Below are 19,367 nucleotides of genomic sequence, written 5' to 3'. Positions count from 1 at the left end.
CACAGGAGGTCCCCTACAGGAACACCTTTCAAGGAAATAGTTCCTTGTACCCCAGACCCTCTTAGTTCACGTTGGACCCACCAAAGACAAACAGCTACACTTTGTATCTAGATTGGTCCCCCAAGACTCATGTGTTCAAGGTTTTCTCCCCACTGCAGCAATGATCACAGGTGGGTTTGGGGAAGAGCACTTGATGGTGGGTGCCTCCACCTTGCCAGTGGATTCATCCACTCATACAGGGCTACACTAATTGGAGGGGTATGGTTTGGAGGTGTGTTGAGCGTAGGTGGAGGATGTCCACAGCAGGGCTGTGCCATCCAGAGATATATATTTCTCTTGAGTTTCCCACTTCTGCATTTTCTCCTCAACAGTATAATTCTCATTCACATTTTTAATCAATTTATTGTTATACTTCTTGTTCGGCTTGTGTTTCTCCTTCTTGTTCTTGTTCTTCTTCATCTTCTCCTCATGCTTCTTCTTAAAGTCATCTTGACCTTCTTATTCATGGTCTCCTCCCTCAACTTATTTTCATTTTTCTACTCCTCCTTCTCCTCCTCCATGTCTTCCTTCTCCTCATCCTCCTCATCCTTGTCCTCCTCCTCCTCGTCCTTCTCTACCTCATCCTCGTCCTCCTCCTCCTCCTTTTCTTTCTTCTTCTTCTTTTCCTCTCTCTCTCTCTCTGTCTCTCTGTCTCTCTGTCTCTCTCTCTCTCTGTCTCTCTCTCTCTCTCTCCAAGAAGAGTTTACAAGCTGTGAAGGGTTCTATTCTACCACACTCTTCTTTCTAGAAATGGCCTCTGGTCCTAAGTGGACTCAGTTTGCAATAAATAGAAAGATTGGAAGCCAGAAATGATTCTTCATTGAACTGCTTTTCTCATGTACTCATCTAGGTCAGGAAAGGCCGCCAAAGTAGGCACCCTGTGGTTGTCTGTCTTCTTTGACACAAGACAAAGAAGCCTGTCTTTTTGGCCCCTTGTGGATAATAGCTTTGCAATGCCTCCTCAGGCCAAGGAAAGAACACATGATAGGCAGGTCCACAGCCCCTGGGGAACATGAAGAACTTGCAGATTTATGCCCCATCATTACACTTTGTTTTGTGCACAAGTCCCACCATACTCTTCCTGGGCATTGGGTCAATGCACACTGTGTTTTGGCTCCCAGTTATCGTGAGCCCACTGTGACTCACTGCTCCCTACCCTCTGATGGTTCCACTTACTCTGATGGTTTGAGACAATTTGCAGAAGTTCGTAGTTTTCTGGATCCTCCTGCTGGAGCAAGTGTGCATCTAAGGCCCTGCGGATGATGACTGGAGTGCTGTCCTGGCAGGTCACCTGAGCAGGGTTGGAGAAAGCTCATCAGAGAGGGAATTTGTGAGGAGCTACCCAGAGGACAGTGTTCAAGGACAATCAGAGACAAGAGAGCTCTCAACACAAGGGCACCATCTTGTTACCCTGCTACCTGAGGCCTTCATGTGATCATGTGGGGTCTTCCTATGAGCCTCTAGCCCAATCTTGGTACAAGAGTTTGCTTCAACCTGCTATGCCCTACAGGGACAAGGGAATAAGGACCAAAAGGCTTTGTACAGACACACCCTAGTCCCATCAAGATGGGAGGAATGGTCCAGTGGACTTCCATATCCCTGCTCTGGTCTGGGATGTAGCTGCATTTTTGTGTGGACCAGGCACAAACCCTAGGTGCTTTGGTCCTGACATCCAGGGAACAACACACACTAGGACACTTTAATGATAGGCATGAAAGTTGCTGGGCTCGAGTGTCAGTTCTTGCTGGGGTGTCAGGAGGTTCGGACCCAGCAGGTGCAGTGGTTCAACTGGCTCCCCTGGAGGTGGACACCAGAGTCTCATGATGGATACTCCACACCCAGGAAGATTCTGCAGAGAGAGCCGCTAAATCTCTATTCACATACATGCAAACTAGGACACTAATGGGCCCCTCCAAGGCCCCCAGTTGTCTGTGACCCACACCTCCCCACCCTAATCATTCTACAATGGCTCCCTTCCCTTCAACCAGCAACATATCTCCTCCCACACACAAGAAAATGACTGCCAACTCCTGTGCTTCAACCTCCACGGTTCAATATACTCCTCCTCAATACCAAGGTCAGTAGAGGATGGCCTGTACCCTCAATATTTCTCTGATCTCCTCTGAACCCAGCACTCACTCCTGCACTTCTGACCTGCACACTCCAAAACACGCAGGCCCACTCGCACCCAGACCTGGAATCCTGCTGCTCTCCCGCCTCTCTTTTCCTCACTTTCTGCTCTCCTTCCTGACCTTCCAGAAGCTCCAGTTCAAGAAGACAGGCCTAGTGCAAAGTGTTTGCTGTGGACTCAGTCTTCCCCACTGTGGGCTCCCAGGAGACTCCCCTGCTCGAAGACTCACCAGGATGCTCCTATACTGTGTTGTCCTTTCGTTTTCCAGGTAGACGTGAATGAGGCACCTGCCTCTCATCCGCTTGTTATATTGGGGCCCTGGGGAGTACTGAGTGGAGACCCCTGATGTCCTGGACTCTGGCTCTGCCCCTTCCCTGGGAGAAGGCTCTGGCTCTGGGGTTGGCTTTGGAGCCGTGACAGGAACTGAGCTTGTAGCTAGAGGAGAAAAGATGCCAACATGACTGCCTTGCCCTGACCTTCCCACAGACAGACAATACCCCTGCTGCCAGGAAGAACTCAGGCCCTTAGCCCACACAGGACCTCTTTGCAGACTGGGGTCACTTCCTGAATGGACAAAGGCTTATCCTAATTTCCAGCCCAACACCAGGCATACAGACTCCCTGCAGTGGGACAACAGTCGGACCTTTCCTCATATACCCTTAGGTACTCACCACAGTCCGCCTGGCTCTCAGGCTTTGCCTGGCTTGATTTGCCATCTTCAATTGGGGCCAGGAGGTGGTGTGCTTGGTGTTCCAGGTTCAAGCCACCCAGCAGGAGCCACATGGATAGCAGCTGCTGCAGACTCAGAAAGCCTGGAGGCTGATGGGAAGCCTCGGAGTAGAAGTTCACCCAGGTCCCCAGGAAGGAAGGTGAGGCACTGTGGGGAGGAAGGTGTGGAGTCAGCAAAACCCTGGCCTTGCCTTTGCCACAGCCTCCAGAGAAAACCTCTGACCCTACACTGGGGAGAGCAGTCTTTCCTCAGCCTTCCCAAGTCAAATCACCTTGCAGGTCCCTATTCTGGAAACAGGAGCCCACCCTCTTGACCCCAAGCCCATTCCATGTTGAAGTTGGTCCAGGGGTCCACCATAGTCACTGAAGAGGACAACGTGCACTTATGCCCCATGGAGTCAGGGATGCAGTTACATGTAGGATATGTACTAATGGCACCTGTGGTTTGAGGCTGACCCCCATGAAAAGGGACAAAATGGCAGTCATTTGCACCCTATTTTTCAATGAATTATGAAACGTGACTGGAAACGTGGCTTCACACAGTGGGTGCTTTCTCCATGTTCATCAGTGAATGAGCTTAAACTGCTGATTCCCACATATCTCTGGGTGTGGGAGCTGCCATGTCCAAAGCCCCTGTCCTGCTATGTCCCAGCTAGGATGCTCTGTCCCACTATGGAAACTAACATGTCTTTATTAACCCAAAAGTGCTTTTCCAAGGCCTGAGTTTTGAGACGCCTCTGGCACAGATCTACGTTCTTCACGAAGCCAACATCACACCAGAAAGACCACCTGGCCTCACTGAGTCCACCTGGGAATGAGCTCAGTGCACACCATTGAGCTGTGGTGCCCAGTGTGTGGGGACTGCTCCACGGACCTCTGTGGATCAGCTGGAGTCAGGATGGTTTCTCTGCCTGAGAGGGGAGTTCACTCCCCTTGCAAGGCTGTGGCAGGCACCTCCAGGACTCGTCCCATTCGGGGCTGAAATTCCACTATGAGTGTGGTCCTCTATCTCATTAGGTATCACAAACCTTTGGGTCCCTGAGAGGTACATGGCAGCCCCACGACCCAGGCATGAGGGGGCTACACACTTGGGCTTGGTGGTCTGGTGCTTACCTTGGGAACAAGAGATCCAGCACCTGCTGGGTGGGGATGGAATCCCAGGAGATTAACCCCATGTTGCTGCTGAAATGTAGGTTCCTTCCACAAATGACAGGCAGGAGCTCATTTCTCAGCTGGTTCTGCCTGTAAGGTTCAAGGCTCTGTACCCTGAAGGGCTCCTCCGTGTTCTCATCATTTTCACCCTGGGTTGGGACCAAGAATGGTGGGTTCAAAATGGAAATGGTGACATACAGAAAAATGACTTGTGCCAATACACTAGAGTCAAAGCACAATGGGACAGTTCCCATCAGTACAAACACACACACACACACACACACACACACACACACACACACACACACAGTCAGAATAGGAGTCCTGGGACATTCATCAGGGATCAGACTAGAGGGCCTGCTGGGCTCACCTGCCCTGTGCTACTCACTGTTACTCTTGAGCTCCTCTGCGACAATTGCCAGAGGCTCTGGTGTCTAAGATGAAGCCTCACCCAGTGTATCCACAAAAGGGATAGTTGGCCCCCCTGAGATTCCTGGGAGCCTGAGGCTCGGCATTGTTTGCAACCACAGGAGAACATCCTTCTCACTCCAGTTTCTCCAACCAAATGAGCTCAGATGGCTTGGTCAGTTAAGTGGGTGCCTGGATACCAGGGTTCCATGTTCTGTTTGATCCATTGTCAAGGCAATGATGTCATTTCCTGTGCCCATACCTAAGCCTCTTTTCACATAAGACCACTTTCAACAGCCCTATGAGCTGCTGATTTCTCCTCCATGCCTACCCATCTCAGGTGCGCAGGTGTTCACCAACAACTACCCAAACATCCCTACCAGCATCTGCCCTGCTTGGTGCCACTAGAGTTCCAGCTTGGAGCCTTCAAAAATGCATTCACAACCAGTCCTTCCCTCTCAGCAGCTTTTGGACCCTGGTCCCATCATTGTGCAACTCATGGTGTGCCCAGTCTTTTCTGGAAAGTAGGGTAGCATCTAATCTCTAGGGTTTATTGTGTCTATTGGCCCATAACACCCTCTCTTCTCTCTGAAACCAGAGATGGGACTCACAGGTGGCTAAAGCACAAATGTAGAGATGGGACAATCACAAGAAGGGGAGAGACAAAGAATGCACCTCAACTCAATCAGGCCTGTGTCCCACACAGGGACGTGGCCAATGTCCGTCCCATCATGGCTGCAGTTCCCTCTCTACACCATGGCAAGTTGGAGGGGATTGAGATGCAGAGGCTGCTCCCCTCTGCCATACAACTTCCCAAGGCTTCTCCTAAGATTTCAAAAGGGCCAAGTGTGTCTAGTGTTGGGGTCTCACAGAGACTCCGAGGTACCACAGCATCCTGCTGCCCAGAACCGGTTCACCCCTCACCTCAAGGGGGCTCAGCCTCTGGATTCATGGGAACTGAAGTGGGTACAGGTGATGGGATATCACCTCCAAGACTGAGTTATGCCAAGTCCATGACCCCTGTCTGCATCCATGTCTCCAGCACCACTCCCCTCTCTCTTTTTCCTCCTCAGAGCAAACAAATCCATTTAGCAAGTGTGTCCTATGATAAAGACATGACAGTCACTCATCCTCTCATTACAAAAACACTGAGGCTCAGCCAACATGGATCCTACCAGGAACACAGGCATAAACTCAGAGTCCGATCCTCCCAGCCGAGCCTCAGTGGAGCCTGGACTCCCAGCCTCCTGAGTCAAGGAAACAGAGGTGCCTAGCCGAGCCACCTTGGATGCAACCGCACACAAACTGAACTCATCAATGCCCCTTGCTCTCAGTTGTGAGTAAGAGGGGCGGTGGTGTTTCACAACCCTGGACATCAAATGCAGTCTTCAGGCTTTGGGGTGTGCCCTGGCCTCTATCTGCCCAGGCCCTCCAACTCACACTGGCCTTTTACCCAACCTCCTCCTAGGGCCAAACTCAATCCTGCCTCTCAATTTCTTCTGCCTTCCCCAACACACTGCTCCGCAAAATAAGCAGGGATGGCTCTCTGTTATCATGCTGGTGTCAGCAGCAATGCCACCCCACTGACATCATTCTGAGTCCCAACCTAGGTACTCCAGCTGTCCTTGCCACATGTCGCCCTGTTTGGGCTCTGGCTCTTGCTCTTTTCTTTCATGTGCATGTGTTTTGAGGTTTTGAGTTTCTCCCACTGCAAAACTGCAGCTGTGGCAGGGTAGAGCTCATGAAGGTGACATTCTGAGCCACATCCAATCCCATCAGGACTGTGAACTGGGGTGATGCTGGAACACAGTGATGAGTGAACACATGGGAGGTGGTTGGACCCACCTTGTCTCTGAGTGGTTTCCTTTCAGGACAGGAATGTAGGGATGGGAGCCCCTGGCGTGGGATGCTTCACACAAGGCGTGACCACGGGCTCTTTCCTGGCAAAAACTGGCTCCACTCAGCATGGAGAGCACTGTCATTCCTGGTGGCTAACAACAGCCCTGGACCCCAGAAAGGAACCCACACTCAAGATTAACGTCTGAGTGTGTGTGTCCTCGAGGAAATAAGGTCTCCTGATCCCAGGTGCAAAGGGGTAAGTCCTCTAACTCCAGGGGCCATGAAGGGACATCTGAGTTTCCCTTGTTCTTCTTTCCCTCTCTGAACCCATGGTGTCCTCACACTAACCACAGTTAGGACCCTGGCCTCATTCCCCAGTTGGGATCATTAGGCTCCATAAAGGACAGTCTCTAAGATGCTCAGTAAACCACCACCCTCTGCACAACCCATAACCCTATTCACCCAAGAGGCAAGAGGATTTCTATTCAGGAAAACCAGGAAAGGGAGAGCCTTTCTCAAGGACACAAGGACATTAGTGAGTGAGGGAGTGATTAATGGATGGAGAACTATTTCCACCACCATCTTCCAGGAGCATATATGGCCCTTTGGGCACAGGTACGGACCCTTTTTTTCCAATCAACTTTTTCAGAGAAGTGAGGCTGCCTTCTAGATGGCACCTCCACACTAAGGGGGTCTCCTACTTCTTCCACATGTACATATTGCAACGGGCCTCCCACTGTGCATCTGAGAACACTCTGTGGGCATCTGTAGCCTTTCAAGACCCCAGAAACCATGCGGGCACCCCAGCACCAGCAGAGCATTTGTGCACATCACAACAATCACCCCGGGTGAGAACTCTCCATTCCACTCTTTACTAGGCCCTGCCATCTGTACTGATCAGTCCAACCCCTCTCCTTCCTGTTTCTTGATTATACTACCATGGTTCCCACACATGGATGCCAGGGTGCTTGTGGCCCCCCCCAACCATTTGAGTTCCAGGAACAGTGGAATGTGTTTGGGAACTTCTGGATGACGGGAAGTCCCACCCTCCAGGTTTTCATCTTCAATGTAATGAGTGCAGAGGGAGCCAGGAGGGCTCTGTCAGGTAGAGAGAGGTGGGAGCTGATGGAGCCTCAACTAAGTGCCCAGGATTCTGGGTTCAGAGCTGGTGTTATGTGGAATTGTTGAGAGACATGATGAAAACCCAGCTCACTGTACGCAGAGACAGCAGATGCCCTCACGTAGTCAGGCTGCTGTGCTAATCAGAGCCCCAAGATGTTCCACAGGTGTGGAGGTGGGGAACCCACGTGCCAGCCCAGGCTGTTCCTGAGCACCTCTACCTGGATTCAAAAAATGTGACTCTGCATCAGAGTCCTCACATCAATGTATCCCGGCCCCCCACCCCAAAAGTTCTCTCAGAGACAGTGAGGTTCCACTGCTCTGGACTTGCCCTTTTCTCTGGGATTCTGGGGGCCCACTAATTAGGAGGTCACAACAATTCTCAGCACACAGGCTGAGCCTACTGAGATCCCAGGAGTATCCAGGCATTGCTTCTATTTATAGTCCATCATGTCCCACGACACTGTGAACACGTATTGCACTCACCTAAAGAAACCACCAGGCCCAGGGCCTTCGTGCCACTGGCCTGCAGACACCTGGAGGAGCAGGCAACCTATAAACTGCGTGGAACCAAAGACCCTAGATCCTGGGATCTGAGCTGGACACACAGCTCATGTGCACACAGTCACCACTGTCACTGAGAGTGCAATTGAAACACCCGCAGAGTTAGCAGTGGACCTGATATGCCCACGAGTGGGGGTGAACTGCATCCCTTGAAAATGATCATGTCCAGAGAAAGGCAAATTTTGTAGGATTTCACTTATCTCAGAATCTCAATTATCAGGTTCATAAAAAGATAAAGTACAATGTTCTTTTCCTGGGCCTCAAGGGCACTAGAATTCCGCATTGATGGCAAGAGTATGTCCACGTGAGTTCTGGAGATGCATGGTGGTGACGCCTATACACCAACATGAACATGCTTAATGCCACTCAACTGTGTCCTCCAAAATGGTTTAATTACAAAACGGATGTTTGGTGTCAATTACCACAATGTAAACCCTTGGGAGACTGCTGATTGACTTATCTTAGCATAAGTCAATGAATAAAGGTCCTCAGGTGCGAAGCTACAAAATGCCGGATGAGCATGGATGAGGATGGGCGGGAATATCCTCCCCCTCTAACACAATTAGGGAAGGATGTGCTGCCTTCAAGTGGCTGGGGGGCCTGGGATCCTGCAACAGAGGGGGATTCCAAACCTCACATCCCCTGACCCAGGCCAGAAGACCAGGTAGAGTCCAAGGACCCTGGGGCGGCCCAATAGCAATAAAGGTCAAAAGGAACTGGGATCTGCCTGGACCCTCAATCCCCTACTCTGAGCAGGGCTGCATGACGAGGCCAGAGGCCATCCACAGCAATCTGCCTTTACAGGAAAACAGGGACTCCAGGCTGCCTCTGGCTCACTGACTCAGGGTGGTGTTTTCATAAAGCAAGACCACTTCCTCACATTTGACCAGCAGCTCATGCGCTGACAGCACAATGGCTGGCTTGACTCAGGCCCTGAGAAATGAAATAGAAAATTCATAGCAAACCCATCTTTAGCTCTTCCACATCATCGGGGGTGTGATTCACTTCCATCAACAAAGATGTCTGAAATGATGTCTAAACATGCTGGGGACTCACCTCCGTGTGGAACTTTTCAGGAAAAAGGGGATCAAATCTCATGAAGCAACTCTTCTCTCCTCTAGCCCATGGGCAATGCAAGGAACCTGCATGATACCAGAGGCTCACTCTCTCTTCTCATGTCTTTTGGAAAGGATTCATGAATGCTTCCTTCAAGGTGAAGCAGAAGCCTGCATTCCCAGCTGCACAGAAGTGTTTGAGGGCAGTGTCTCCCTTAAAACCCAAGAAGAAAAACAGGTCATTAAACAGGCACATTGGTTAGAGTACATGATCAATGATCCCTCCTCCCTGAAGCCTTTCACATGCCCATCTTCCACATTCACAGAGAAATGCTTGGCCATTCTCAAGACCAGGAGACCATGATGCTCATCACCAGGAAGTCAATAGGAACATGAACAGAGCAGCATGGATTGCACAAGGTGGCACACCAAGGATCTGCAGCACAGCTGCTAGAACACCAGAGCTTAACTTCAGTATTGACTTTCTGCCACCTGCCAAGTACGATGGTAATGTCAAGCACAACATGCAGATATGCAAGTAGTGGGTGACACGGTGCATCCATTCACAGAAGTGGGCAACATCTTCATTGGAACAAGGAAGTATCTTATTCTTACTCATCAAAATCATCACAGAGAATAAAATGGATGCAAGACTTCTGATTTCACTATCATGTAGCTGTTGGAATTCCCTATTAAATAATACCTCCTCCAAAATAAAAAAAATATCTCAGACATGTGTCAACTATTCAATGGATGACATTTTAAAAACTAGGCCTTTCCTTCATATTTATGTATGCTATAGCCCTGCCTAAGGCTCTTTGAGAAAGGAGCACATAGAATTGGATCTTTGAAAATCTCACATTTGCCGATAAATATTACCGACAATGTCAGGCATGGCGAAGTGAAAAGTGGGACTTTGGATACTCAAAGAATGCTATGTTGTGAGATTGGTGTCTCTGACTCATAGACAGCATGTGGTTTCTATGAAAGCTGGTGAGGGAGCAGGAGTAAGGAAGCTCATGGAACAGATGACCTCAGGGAATACTGAGAGATAGGCCAAACTGGAGAACATGTTCCAGCTAACATTGGTATTTGGGCTCCTGAGCCCAGTCCTGTTTTAAAAAAAGTTGCAGACAGGCAGTGTTCATGTACAAAATGTCTACCATGTAAAAGTGGGTAATTGAAATGTCATCTAGGTACACATCTGATAGAATGGTCTGCCAACCTATGAATTTCATTCTAACAAATAAAAAGAAAAACACAGACATGAGACATAACGATAAAACCTTGTCTTCACCAGGATGCCTAAAAATAAGTTTTATTTGCCTCATGCAAATAGCTTTCAATAGAACTTCTGATTTCTGAATGAACCCATTCAATTTTATAATGCACAGATCATAAGGTTTTCTTTACAGAACATTCTCTTCTTCTTCTTCTTCTTAAAGCATCACATAGAAAATGTCTCACAGTACATAGGAGGGGAATGACCCAAAGGATGAGAGAATGGCTGGAACCATTCTCAAATGTGCCCATGTAGGCTAAACTTTGAAGGCACCTAATTGTACTCTAAAATAATGATGAACCTATTTGATCCATTAATTAATAAATAGCACCGCTTTACCACTTGAACCAAATCACAGAAAAATGGAAACAGATGATCGAATTCCTTTTCTCCCATCACCTCTTGGCCCAGACTCTCCCCAGAGGTGGCTCTGGTCATCTGTCTATTAGGGAGTCACCCGTGGTCCCCTATCTCTCAGAAAAGAAAATCACCTCAGCTACTGTCCCTAAAGCCAAGTGATGGCTGCGGTTTCCACACTGTGTGGATCTGGAGAGATGCACAGTGCCGCTGGACCAGCCTATGTTCAGGGCTGTGACTGTGTCCCACAGGTGAAACATGTGGTCCAGGGTCTTCTTTCCACCCACAGGTCCTAAGAACTTGCAGTCAGCACGTGCCTCCTTATTCACTGTGGCCACAGACTTCCTGCCAATGGCCATTGCTTAGTACATGTCTTATAATTTAACACGGCATTGAAATGAACTTCCTTCTGGGAGCTTCCCAGGGCACGTCCCAAGACCTGAATTTCTGTGTTGTAGGGAGCATAGCATTCGTGCATTTTTTAAGTTTCATGGATAATGTTAAATGTGCCTCCAAAGTGTATGAAAAAAGCTTATCTTCCTATCCCCTCCCAGCACATATTATCAACATCCTTAATTTTGGTAAAAAATAAATAAATAAAACACATCATTTGAGCCTGTGTTCATCTTCTTGCCAGCTGTGTTCCAGTGACGTCCTCCCGTGCATAGTGCTCATCTGTGTTTCTCCTCGTGCCTCCTGTTCTACTGGGTTGCCATTTCCTCCCAATCGGTCCCTCTGTTTTGACAATGTTTGGGGCATATTTCATTGGAGAGTAGTTTCTAATGTGGATGGTCAATTGAACCATCTTGACAGCTTTGGGTTTTGAGGATTGAAGCCAACCCTCCCCATTTCTAGGCCACAGCCTCTTCTCCTAGATTTCTACCAGTATTCCAGTAAATATTTCATTTAATTTGGTTGGTCTCTGTGTCTGGGTTCAAGACTTAGGTCCTGCACTTGCTAGCAGGGACATTGTGCTTTCTGGTTTGTTGTGTTGGCTTCTTGGGGACACTTTGAGGATCAGGTAGGCAAGGCAGGTAGAGTGGCTGGCCTAGAGCATGGCCCAGAGGGAGCGTTTGATCAACATTATTTGTAAAATGACAGCTGTCAATTATCACAACCAACATGAAAGGCCATCATAATAATCGTCATTATTAAAATATTGGTCACAATAATGTTTTCTACTTCTATGGTACAACTGTATTATACTCTCCATTAGTGAGGTCACAGGCCATGTGTCATTGTGTGCCTGCTTCTGTCACTTAGCCTGGAGGCCCCTGGCATAGTTTGCGCTTCAGGACTGGAAGCTCTTTTACGATACACTTTTGAAGTGGCCATTGGTCGCCTGATGGTACTCCATGGGGTCATCTGAGCCTGGCTTGCATCTGGCTCCTGCAACCAACATCCTGTTTTGCTAGAAACTCCATCGAAAGAGGCTTGGAACTCCTGCTCTCTTGTTCATCTCTGAAGTTCTGCCATTTCTTCTCAGATGGCTCTATCTCCAAACCTTTCAACCCTCTCCCCTGCTCCAGGGCTTTGAAGCGGTTTCTTTGGAAGCTTCTGCACAAGGTTAAGGACAAGCCATTCCTCACATGCTCCTTCAACAGGAGGAAGAGAGGGGCCAGAGGGGCCACAGGGAGCAACCTCCTGCTCTGTTCCAGGCAGCCACTTCCAGGCTGGGGCTGCAGCTTGGGGCTCTCAGGACGGCTCTGGCTAAGGGGGAAGCCCTACCCAAGCCTGGGTCAGAGCCTCCCATGCCCCAGGGCAGCTGGTGAGCACTGGTGGAGGGTGGAGGGGAAGGCTTGCACCCCAGGAGTCGGGTCTGGACAGCATTCAGGTGGGAAGAGACCACTGGTCACCAAGGGGATGTGAAGCAGGGGGTGACCCAGGGCAGCCATGAGATCTCCTCTAAAGACCACTGTGGTCCCAGCAGTACAAAGGGACTGAGTGACATTATTACTCTTCCCTGTTTTAAGGACAGAGGTGTGGAAGGGATTCCTGAGAGTCACAGAAAACATGGCTCACAGGTTTCATTTTGCTATCTAGGAGTGACCTTGGCCGCACTGGTGGCAATTCCCCGGACCTTTGATTAGCCCCCTGGCATCCTCCCAGTGAGTCCTCCCAGGCCCAGTCTCAGGGGCAGACAGCTGCTCTGACTGCTCTCCCTGGAGCTGAGGATCACATGGGGTTTTGAAATTCTTTTTGTTGCTGCACTGGGCATTGAACCCAGGGCCTTGCACATGCTAGGCATGTGCTCTACCGCGGAGCTCACCCAGCCCTGAGGGTGACAGGTTTGGAGAGCATTTGCTACCTGAGTCTTGGTGAGGTGAATCCTCATAGCCCTGAAGTCAGCACGTTTCTCTACCAGCTGCGGTTGCAGGGTTAAGATCTTAGCTTGAGTTTTGATTTCCCTTATTTCTTCACTTCTCTCTCTCTCTCTCTTTTGGTACCAGGGGTTGAACCAAGGGGTGCTTTACCACTGAGCCACATCCCCAGAGTCTCACTGAGTTGCTCAGAGCCTCACTAAATGGCTAAGGTTGGCTTCAAACATGCCATTTTCCAGCCTCAGCCTCCAGAGTTGCTGGGATTACAGGCATGCACCACTGCCCCCCAGCTCTACACTATTCTTAATCAGAGAACCTGTGGGGCTATGTTTACTAGGTATGAATTGAGTTCCCTCCAGAGAAAAGAAAAAGTAACAAAGCACTGCTGTGTGGGCAAATCAGGGATGACCCCAGGACAGGGTCAGCTTTCTCCCAAGGAAATCCCACTGCGAAAAATGAGCCCTTTGGCCAACACAGTGGTGCACTCCTGTAATCCCTGCACCTCAGGAGGCTGAGGCAGGAGGATCAAAAATTTCAAAATCAGCCTTAGCAATGGCAAGGCACTAAGCAAATCAGTGAGACCCTGACTCTAAATCAAATTCAAAATTGGGCTGGGGATGGGGTTCAGTGGTCAAGCATCCCTGAGATGAATCACCGGTACCACCCCCCACCCCCCCACCCCCCGTGAAATAAAAGAGCCTCTGCTAAAGACTTCCATGTTGGCTGAGGGAGCTGCCTGCAGTGGGTGTCCTGCAGAATGCACTCAATCTCCCCAGGCCTGGGCTGTGGGTAGGGGTTGGCCCGGTGACCAGGGGTTAGCCCCCAGCTAATGATCACTTTGTATTGTGGTTTGAATGTCAAATGTCCCCATTGCCCATGTGCTAAAGGCTTGGTCACCAGCCTGTGGCCCTTGGGACATAATGGAAACTTTAGTAGGTGGGGCCTCATGGAAGGAATGAGATCATTAGGGGTGTGACTTTGAGGGGGATACAGCTCAAGAAAGGCCTAGGGCAACTCGGGCTTGGCCATCCCTGGAATCCTGCTGCGGCTTGGGCCTAAGTTGTGGATGAGGAAGCGGCGGCTGGGACAGTGCGCCTGGCAGCTGAGGTGGGGGCTCAGCAGCCGCCTGGCACCCCGCCCGCTGCTCGTCCTCATTACCTCCTGGCTGGCACCTTGCTAGGCCATGTGCTCTCACTGGGGGACGGGAGGTAGGCACTAAACACCAGGTACTGGATACTGAAACACTCAGGATCTGAATACAACACCTGTGTTTAAGTAGTAGGTATTCAGATGCCTAGCGCTTAATAAGCTTAAATGTGGTGCACAGCCCGTGTTTAAACAGCAGGTACCAAATACCCAGCACTTGACAAATAAATAAATACCTCGTCATTTACCAGGCATTAACGGGAAACTGACACCATGATTAGAACTTTACCTCTTTGGGAAACTAACTCTACAGGATGCCAATGTCTGCACACGGCAGGTGGGACTGGGAGGTGCGTCCTCCCAGATGTCAACCCCAGGGGGGTGTGCGTGGGTGGACGTGTCCCCACTCTCCCACTGGACCATGGAACCTTTGAAGACAGGGCTGCCCAGAGCAGAGACATTTATCCAGAATCAATAGAACCCTCTAGAAACGCTGCTTGGATGCCTTGTCGGGGACGAGCGCTGGCTGACCGCGGCCTCTGACAGCGTCCTGTGCGCCTTCAGTCCAAGCACTCTCTTCCCCAGAGAGGGTTCTCTGTGTGCTTTGGGGCCCATCCTCCTGGCCTCTAACTCTCCCAGGAGTGGCCCACTTCTCATAGGCACCGCTGGACGCCCACCTGACTCAAGAGGAGGAGGACGCTGAGATGGGCCTCCCTGGTTCATGCATTCGGGGTGTAGGGGTCCCCGGCACTGTGCACACTTTCACACTAGACGACCCTGAGCCTGGGGTTTCCTCCAGGGGCCACGAGCAAGGAGGCCAGCTGCGTCTGCAGGGAGGGGGCCGGGCCACGTGGGGGCAGCTGGCAGAGGAGGGTGAGCTGCCTTCCCACGCTCCTCGGGCGCCTGCAGCACCTCCTGTGGTGAGATCTGCACAGGGGACTGCCCGCTGTGGGTCCCTGTAGAGAGGAGCGGAGCCCCAAAGCACCCCCTGCCTCCTGTCCTGGTCAGAGCCCACATGCAAGGGCGGGGAACACCAGGACCGGCCTCATGCTGTGGGAGGGTGGCTCGCCCTCGCTGGACGGAGGGCAGGTTGTGAGGTCAGGACATCCAGCCCAGTGACCAGGAGGATGGACACCATCGCTGGCCAGCAGGAGGGCTCCAGCCCCTGGCTCCGCTTGCGCTAGGAGAACGTCTGCCCACACAGCACTAGTCTCTCCTGCTGCAGGCCCTGGCCCCCTCCCAGTGGGCCTGATGACAGCAGGGTCTTCACCAACGACTCAGGGGCTTTCGAATGTGGTTTTGTGATATCAGTTCGGGCTATAAAATACGATAGTGTCAAATAAAAATAGAGCAGCCCAACCCACTGGAGCATACAAGGTCGCCTACGTATTCTGGAATTTGAAGAATAACAGGGATGTTTTCAAATCAAATTCCAAGAACTGCGTCCCACGTCGTTGCAATGTCACCATAAATCTTGGTTCAGAGGGAGGGCAGTCCCACCAGGACCTAAATTTGGAATCTGGAACCAATTTACTCTGTAATTTAAGTTCAAGGCTTTCTGTGGCCTCCGCCTCTGGTCCTTGGAGGCCGGGGTGCTGACCCTGTGGCTGGCGTGGCATGCTCAGCCTGTAGCAGGTGACCTTGACGTCCCCAGTCCCAGGGTGATACTCACCACGTGTGCTGAGATGGCAGGAAGTCGGGGGCCTCCTCCAGGGAGTGGGGAGCCCTATCTGGCAGTGGCAGCTGCAGGCCCCCCGGGTTAACACAGCCCAAGCAACGACATCTGTGCCCAGAGAGCTGGGGACCAGAGTGTCTCCCGGACGTCCAGCCTCCTCTCCTGGACCTACTGTGGCCCGCTGTTCCTTATTTCCCTCTGCAGCCACTGCTGCTGTCCCTGGCCGCTGAGGCACACGTACTGGGCAGTCTCTGGGGCCAGGCACGATGTGGCTCCCAGAGCTTCTTAACCCCTCGGGGATGCTTCATGAACCTGAGCAAGCTCCATGTTGCAGCAAGCAGCAGAGGCCCAGAGAAGACCCAGGCAAGGGGCCTGGCCGGTGGGTGCTGGGGACACGTGGCCAACTCCTCAGGCCTGGCCCTGGACACAGGTGCCGCAGCTTCTCCAGCACACAACACGGGCGATGTTCATGCTGGGGGCACATGTTGGGTGTCTGTCGTGTGCCAGTCCTGCTTCTCGGGCCGGGGTGGCAGCGGGGATCACTCATGCCAACTCTCTGGCCCCTGTGGCCTGGGCCCAGGTGGAACTGCCCTTCTTTTGACCAAGGTTCATGGGCACATTCGTGTGACATGGGACATGGTTTTTGAAGTTCAATTTGGACACTTGGCCTATTATTCCCAGTCTGAGATGCACAGGTGAGCGCTATGGGCAGTGCGTTGGGCTTCTCTGCTTTTACTTTCTCCCACTTTATTTTACTAAATGCCACCCATGGAGGATGTGTGTCCTCAGGGGTCCCAAGCATGCTGCAGGGTCTATGCAAGGGCAAAGCTGCCTGGGCCCTGCTGTTCCTGGGTGAGCGGGGACCCTGCCCCTACCAGGAGGTGCCCCCGGAGCTGACATCAACACATGGACTGGTGCTGAGTTCGGGCTCCGGGATTCGGAGGTCATGAACCCTTGGCTCCTCCAAACGCCAGGACAGGTCTGCTAGGTTCTCCTAGGTTCTCCTCCCTGCCCAGTCTGGGCACACGGAGGAGCCCAGGCACAGGGGCCAGCCCCAGAGAGCAGGGCGTGCAGATGGCCAGGAAGGGACATGTGCTCCGGACTCCCATGGCCACAGTTTCCACTAGAGGGCTCAGGTGCCCGGGAGTGCCCAGTGCTGGCAGGAGGGCTGGGTCCCCTGGCCAGCCCAGCTCGACTGAGCCAGGGTCCTGGCCCAGAGCCTCCTCGGGGCCCGCAGAGCCTAAGCCTATTTCCAAAGGGCCAGGCCACCTCAGAGGCTCTCCTTCTGTGGCCCCAGCTCATCATTTGGGCTCCTTTCCACCCCCTTCAGACGTTGAAGGCTGTGTGTGATCTCTGGAGCTGCCTGGAGGCTGTGCAGCACTGTCCCTGGGAGGGTGGCCGTGTGCGGGGGCGGGCGGGGCTGAGGGGATAATCCACTGGGAATTAGTTCTTGAAAGCAGGTGTCCCTCTGCTTCCTGGCAGTGCGGGGTTCCAGGAAGTGGGGAAGCCGGGCTGCTGAAGGGCCACCAATGGCCCCCGGAGTAGCTGTCCCCTCCGCTCTCTGCTTTTAGGAGAAAGGCTCAGACTCCTTAGCCGTGGTTCTTCCAGGACAGCAGAGCTGGCGAGGAGAGGCCAGGCTCTGCAGGGTTCTAGAATCAGGTGGAGGTGGACGTGTGGGCGAGGGGGCAGGAAGCGGGAATCCAGCAGAGGCGGTAGGTCCACCCAAAGGGCCTGAACCCTCTCAGCCCCTCAGCAGACCTTCACTGAGCCTCGGCCATGGGCCATGTGCAGGCTCTGCCCTGGGAGGACAGTGGGACCCTGCCCAGGGAGCTCACGTTCTAGTGACAGGAAGTAGAACCCAGGTCCACACAGAGCAAGTCAGATGGAAAAGCACCAGTGGAAAAGTGACCTGGGAAAGACGGACAGACTGGAGGGAGGACGGGCCGGGAGCCCCCTTTCTACAAGGAGGGGAGGAGAACCTGCCGAGGACAATAGGGCTCTCTGGGTGAGAGGGCACTGGGCACAGGAATCAGCTGGTGCAAAGGCCCTTCGGTGAGAGACTGAGTGCTCAAGGAACACCCAGAGGCCGGGGCAAAGGGAGAAGTGGAGCTTGGGTGGCAGAGCTGGCCCTGCTGGGGCCATGGTGAGATTGGCAGCTGTCATGAAGACCAGCTGGCTGGGGCAGCTTCCCCAGCCCAGTGGACTGAGTAGGGGGAGCGGCTTGCAGGGAGCAGCCCCCGCCAGCGGAGGTCACCAGGCTCAGAACTCAGCAGTCCACGCAGGGCCCGTGGCGTCACGGTGTTGCAGATGGACACAAGCCCAACTCCAAACCAGAGAGCTTTCCATGGTGAGGCCGACTTCCGGGAGCCCAAGAATTCCCGCTGAGCCACTTGGTGCCCACGGCGGCAGGGCCACTGAGCTGGGTCAGCCAGGACGCAGGAGTGTTCCGAGGGCTGCAGCCCAGGACGGCTCACCCAGCACCTGGGAGCCAGGCCAGGCCTGCAGAGAGGCCAGCGGGGCCCCTGCCTGGCTCCCACACGACACTGCTGAGGCCAGGCACCTGCTGCACCCCGCTCTGTCCTAGATGACCCTCTGGTGTCCTTCTGGGGCCACACTGGCAAGCTTTGGGGCTTAAAGGGAAAAGCGTCTGTCCTCGTCCCAGGGCCCTCCTTGGTCTGCAGCTTGGTTCTGACCCACTAGGCCCAGTCTGGGTTTGATAGTGATGCTCTTCTGGGCTCAGCTATGCTGCCGAGGGCAGGGATGAAGGTGACCCCAGCTTGATGTGGCATTGGGACACTTCTGAAAAACAGCGCCAAACTCAGTCTGAAGCCACCCCATTTTCACTCTTCCCATCTGGCGGGGCCAGGCGGCCGGTCCAGGGGTCTCTGTTGGTCCCTGGAGGATGAGGAAGGAGGAAAGGAAAGGCCATGGTTGGTCACCTCCTTTCCAGCTGCAGGGCCAGGAGCTGCCCCTGACTGGCGTCACCTGGTAGGCATGGATGGTGGCCTGTGGCAGGTTTGGGGCCTGAGTTGGTGGCCCGCACACCTGTCCTTCCTCCCCAGTGCTGGCTCCTCCGCAGGGCGACGTGGACCCTTCTCTCCTGGGTGGACCCCGAGCTGGCCTGAGAGACGTGCAGAGGTCGAGATCACCCTGGAACCTCGAGCACTCACACAGCGGTCCAGGCAGGTCGGTGTGGCACAAAGTGGCTGGAGTGTCCTCGGGGTTCTGGACGCAGGGACCAGGGACCCTGGAGGCCTGGAGAGCATCTCCCACCACTCTGCCCCGCAGGATGGGAGCTGCTGGAGCGAGCAGTGTGAGGGCTGCAGCCAGGGCATCCATGATGGGCCTTGGGCCGCCATGGACGGTGGGCGGGGCTGCTCTCTGCCCCCCCACTCACTTGGAGTGGCCTGCGTCTCTGTGTCTCTGCGTCTCTGTGTCTCTGTGTTCCTACATCTCTAAGTCTTTGTGTCTCTAAGTCTCTGTGTCTCTGCATCCCTGTGTCTCTAAATCTCTGTGTCTCTGCATCTCTAAGTCTCTGTGTCTCTACATC

General features: G+C 52.7%; 1 protein-coding gene across 1 annotated transcript; it reads right to left on the bottom strand.

The window, feature by feature from the left end:
• Positions 1-2,043: 2,043 nt before the first annotated feature.
• Positions 2,044-9,708, bottom strand: LOC144372045 (ral guanine nucleotide dissociation stimulator-like). The gene is made up of 4 exons (XM_078035464.1): positions 9,038-9,708; positions 4,013-4,200; positions 2,842-3,047; positions 2,044-2,605 (listed from the first exon to the last, which is right to left on the bottom strand). The coding sequence occupies exons 1-4, from the start codon at positions 9,077-9,079 to the stop codon at positions 2,268-2,270; spliced, it is 774 nt and encodes a 257-aa protein (XP_077891590.1). The 5' UTR covers positions 9,080-9,708; the 3' UTR covers positions 2,044-2,267.
• Positions 9,709-19,367: the final 9,659 nt, after the last annotated feature.

The sequence above is a fragment of the Ictidomys tridecemlineatus genome, chromosome Y (assembly GCF_052094955.1).
Source record: "Ictidomys tridecemlineatus isolate mIctTri1 chromosome Y, mIctTri1.hap1, whole genome shotgun sequence".
Taxonomy (NCBI): domain Eukaryota; kingdom Metazoa; phylum Chordata; class Mammalia; order Rodentia; family Sciuridae; genus Ictidomys; species Ictidomys tridecemlineatus.
The sequence above is the reverse complement of the archived record's forward strand: the minus strand, read 5'-3'. Positions and strand labels throughout refer to the sequence as shown.

What these genes read in the sequence shown, in the direction of transcription:
- LOC144372045 (XM_078035464.1), bottom strand. Translation starts at nt 9,079, where the DNA reads ATGAGATTTGATCCCCTTTTTCCTGAAAAGTTCCACACGGAG. An exon ending in CTGAAAAGTTCCACACGGAG is followed by an intron (nt 4,201 to 9,037) that starts GTGAGTCCCCAG and finishes GTCCCAACCCAG; the next exon opens with GGTGAAAATGATGAGAACAC. An exon ending in TGAGAGCCAGGCGGACTGTG is followed by an intron (nt 2,606 to 2,841) that starts GTGAGTACCTAA and finishes TTTCTCCTCTAG; the next exon opens with CTACAAGCTCAGTTCCTGTC.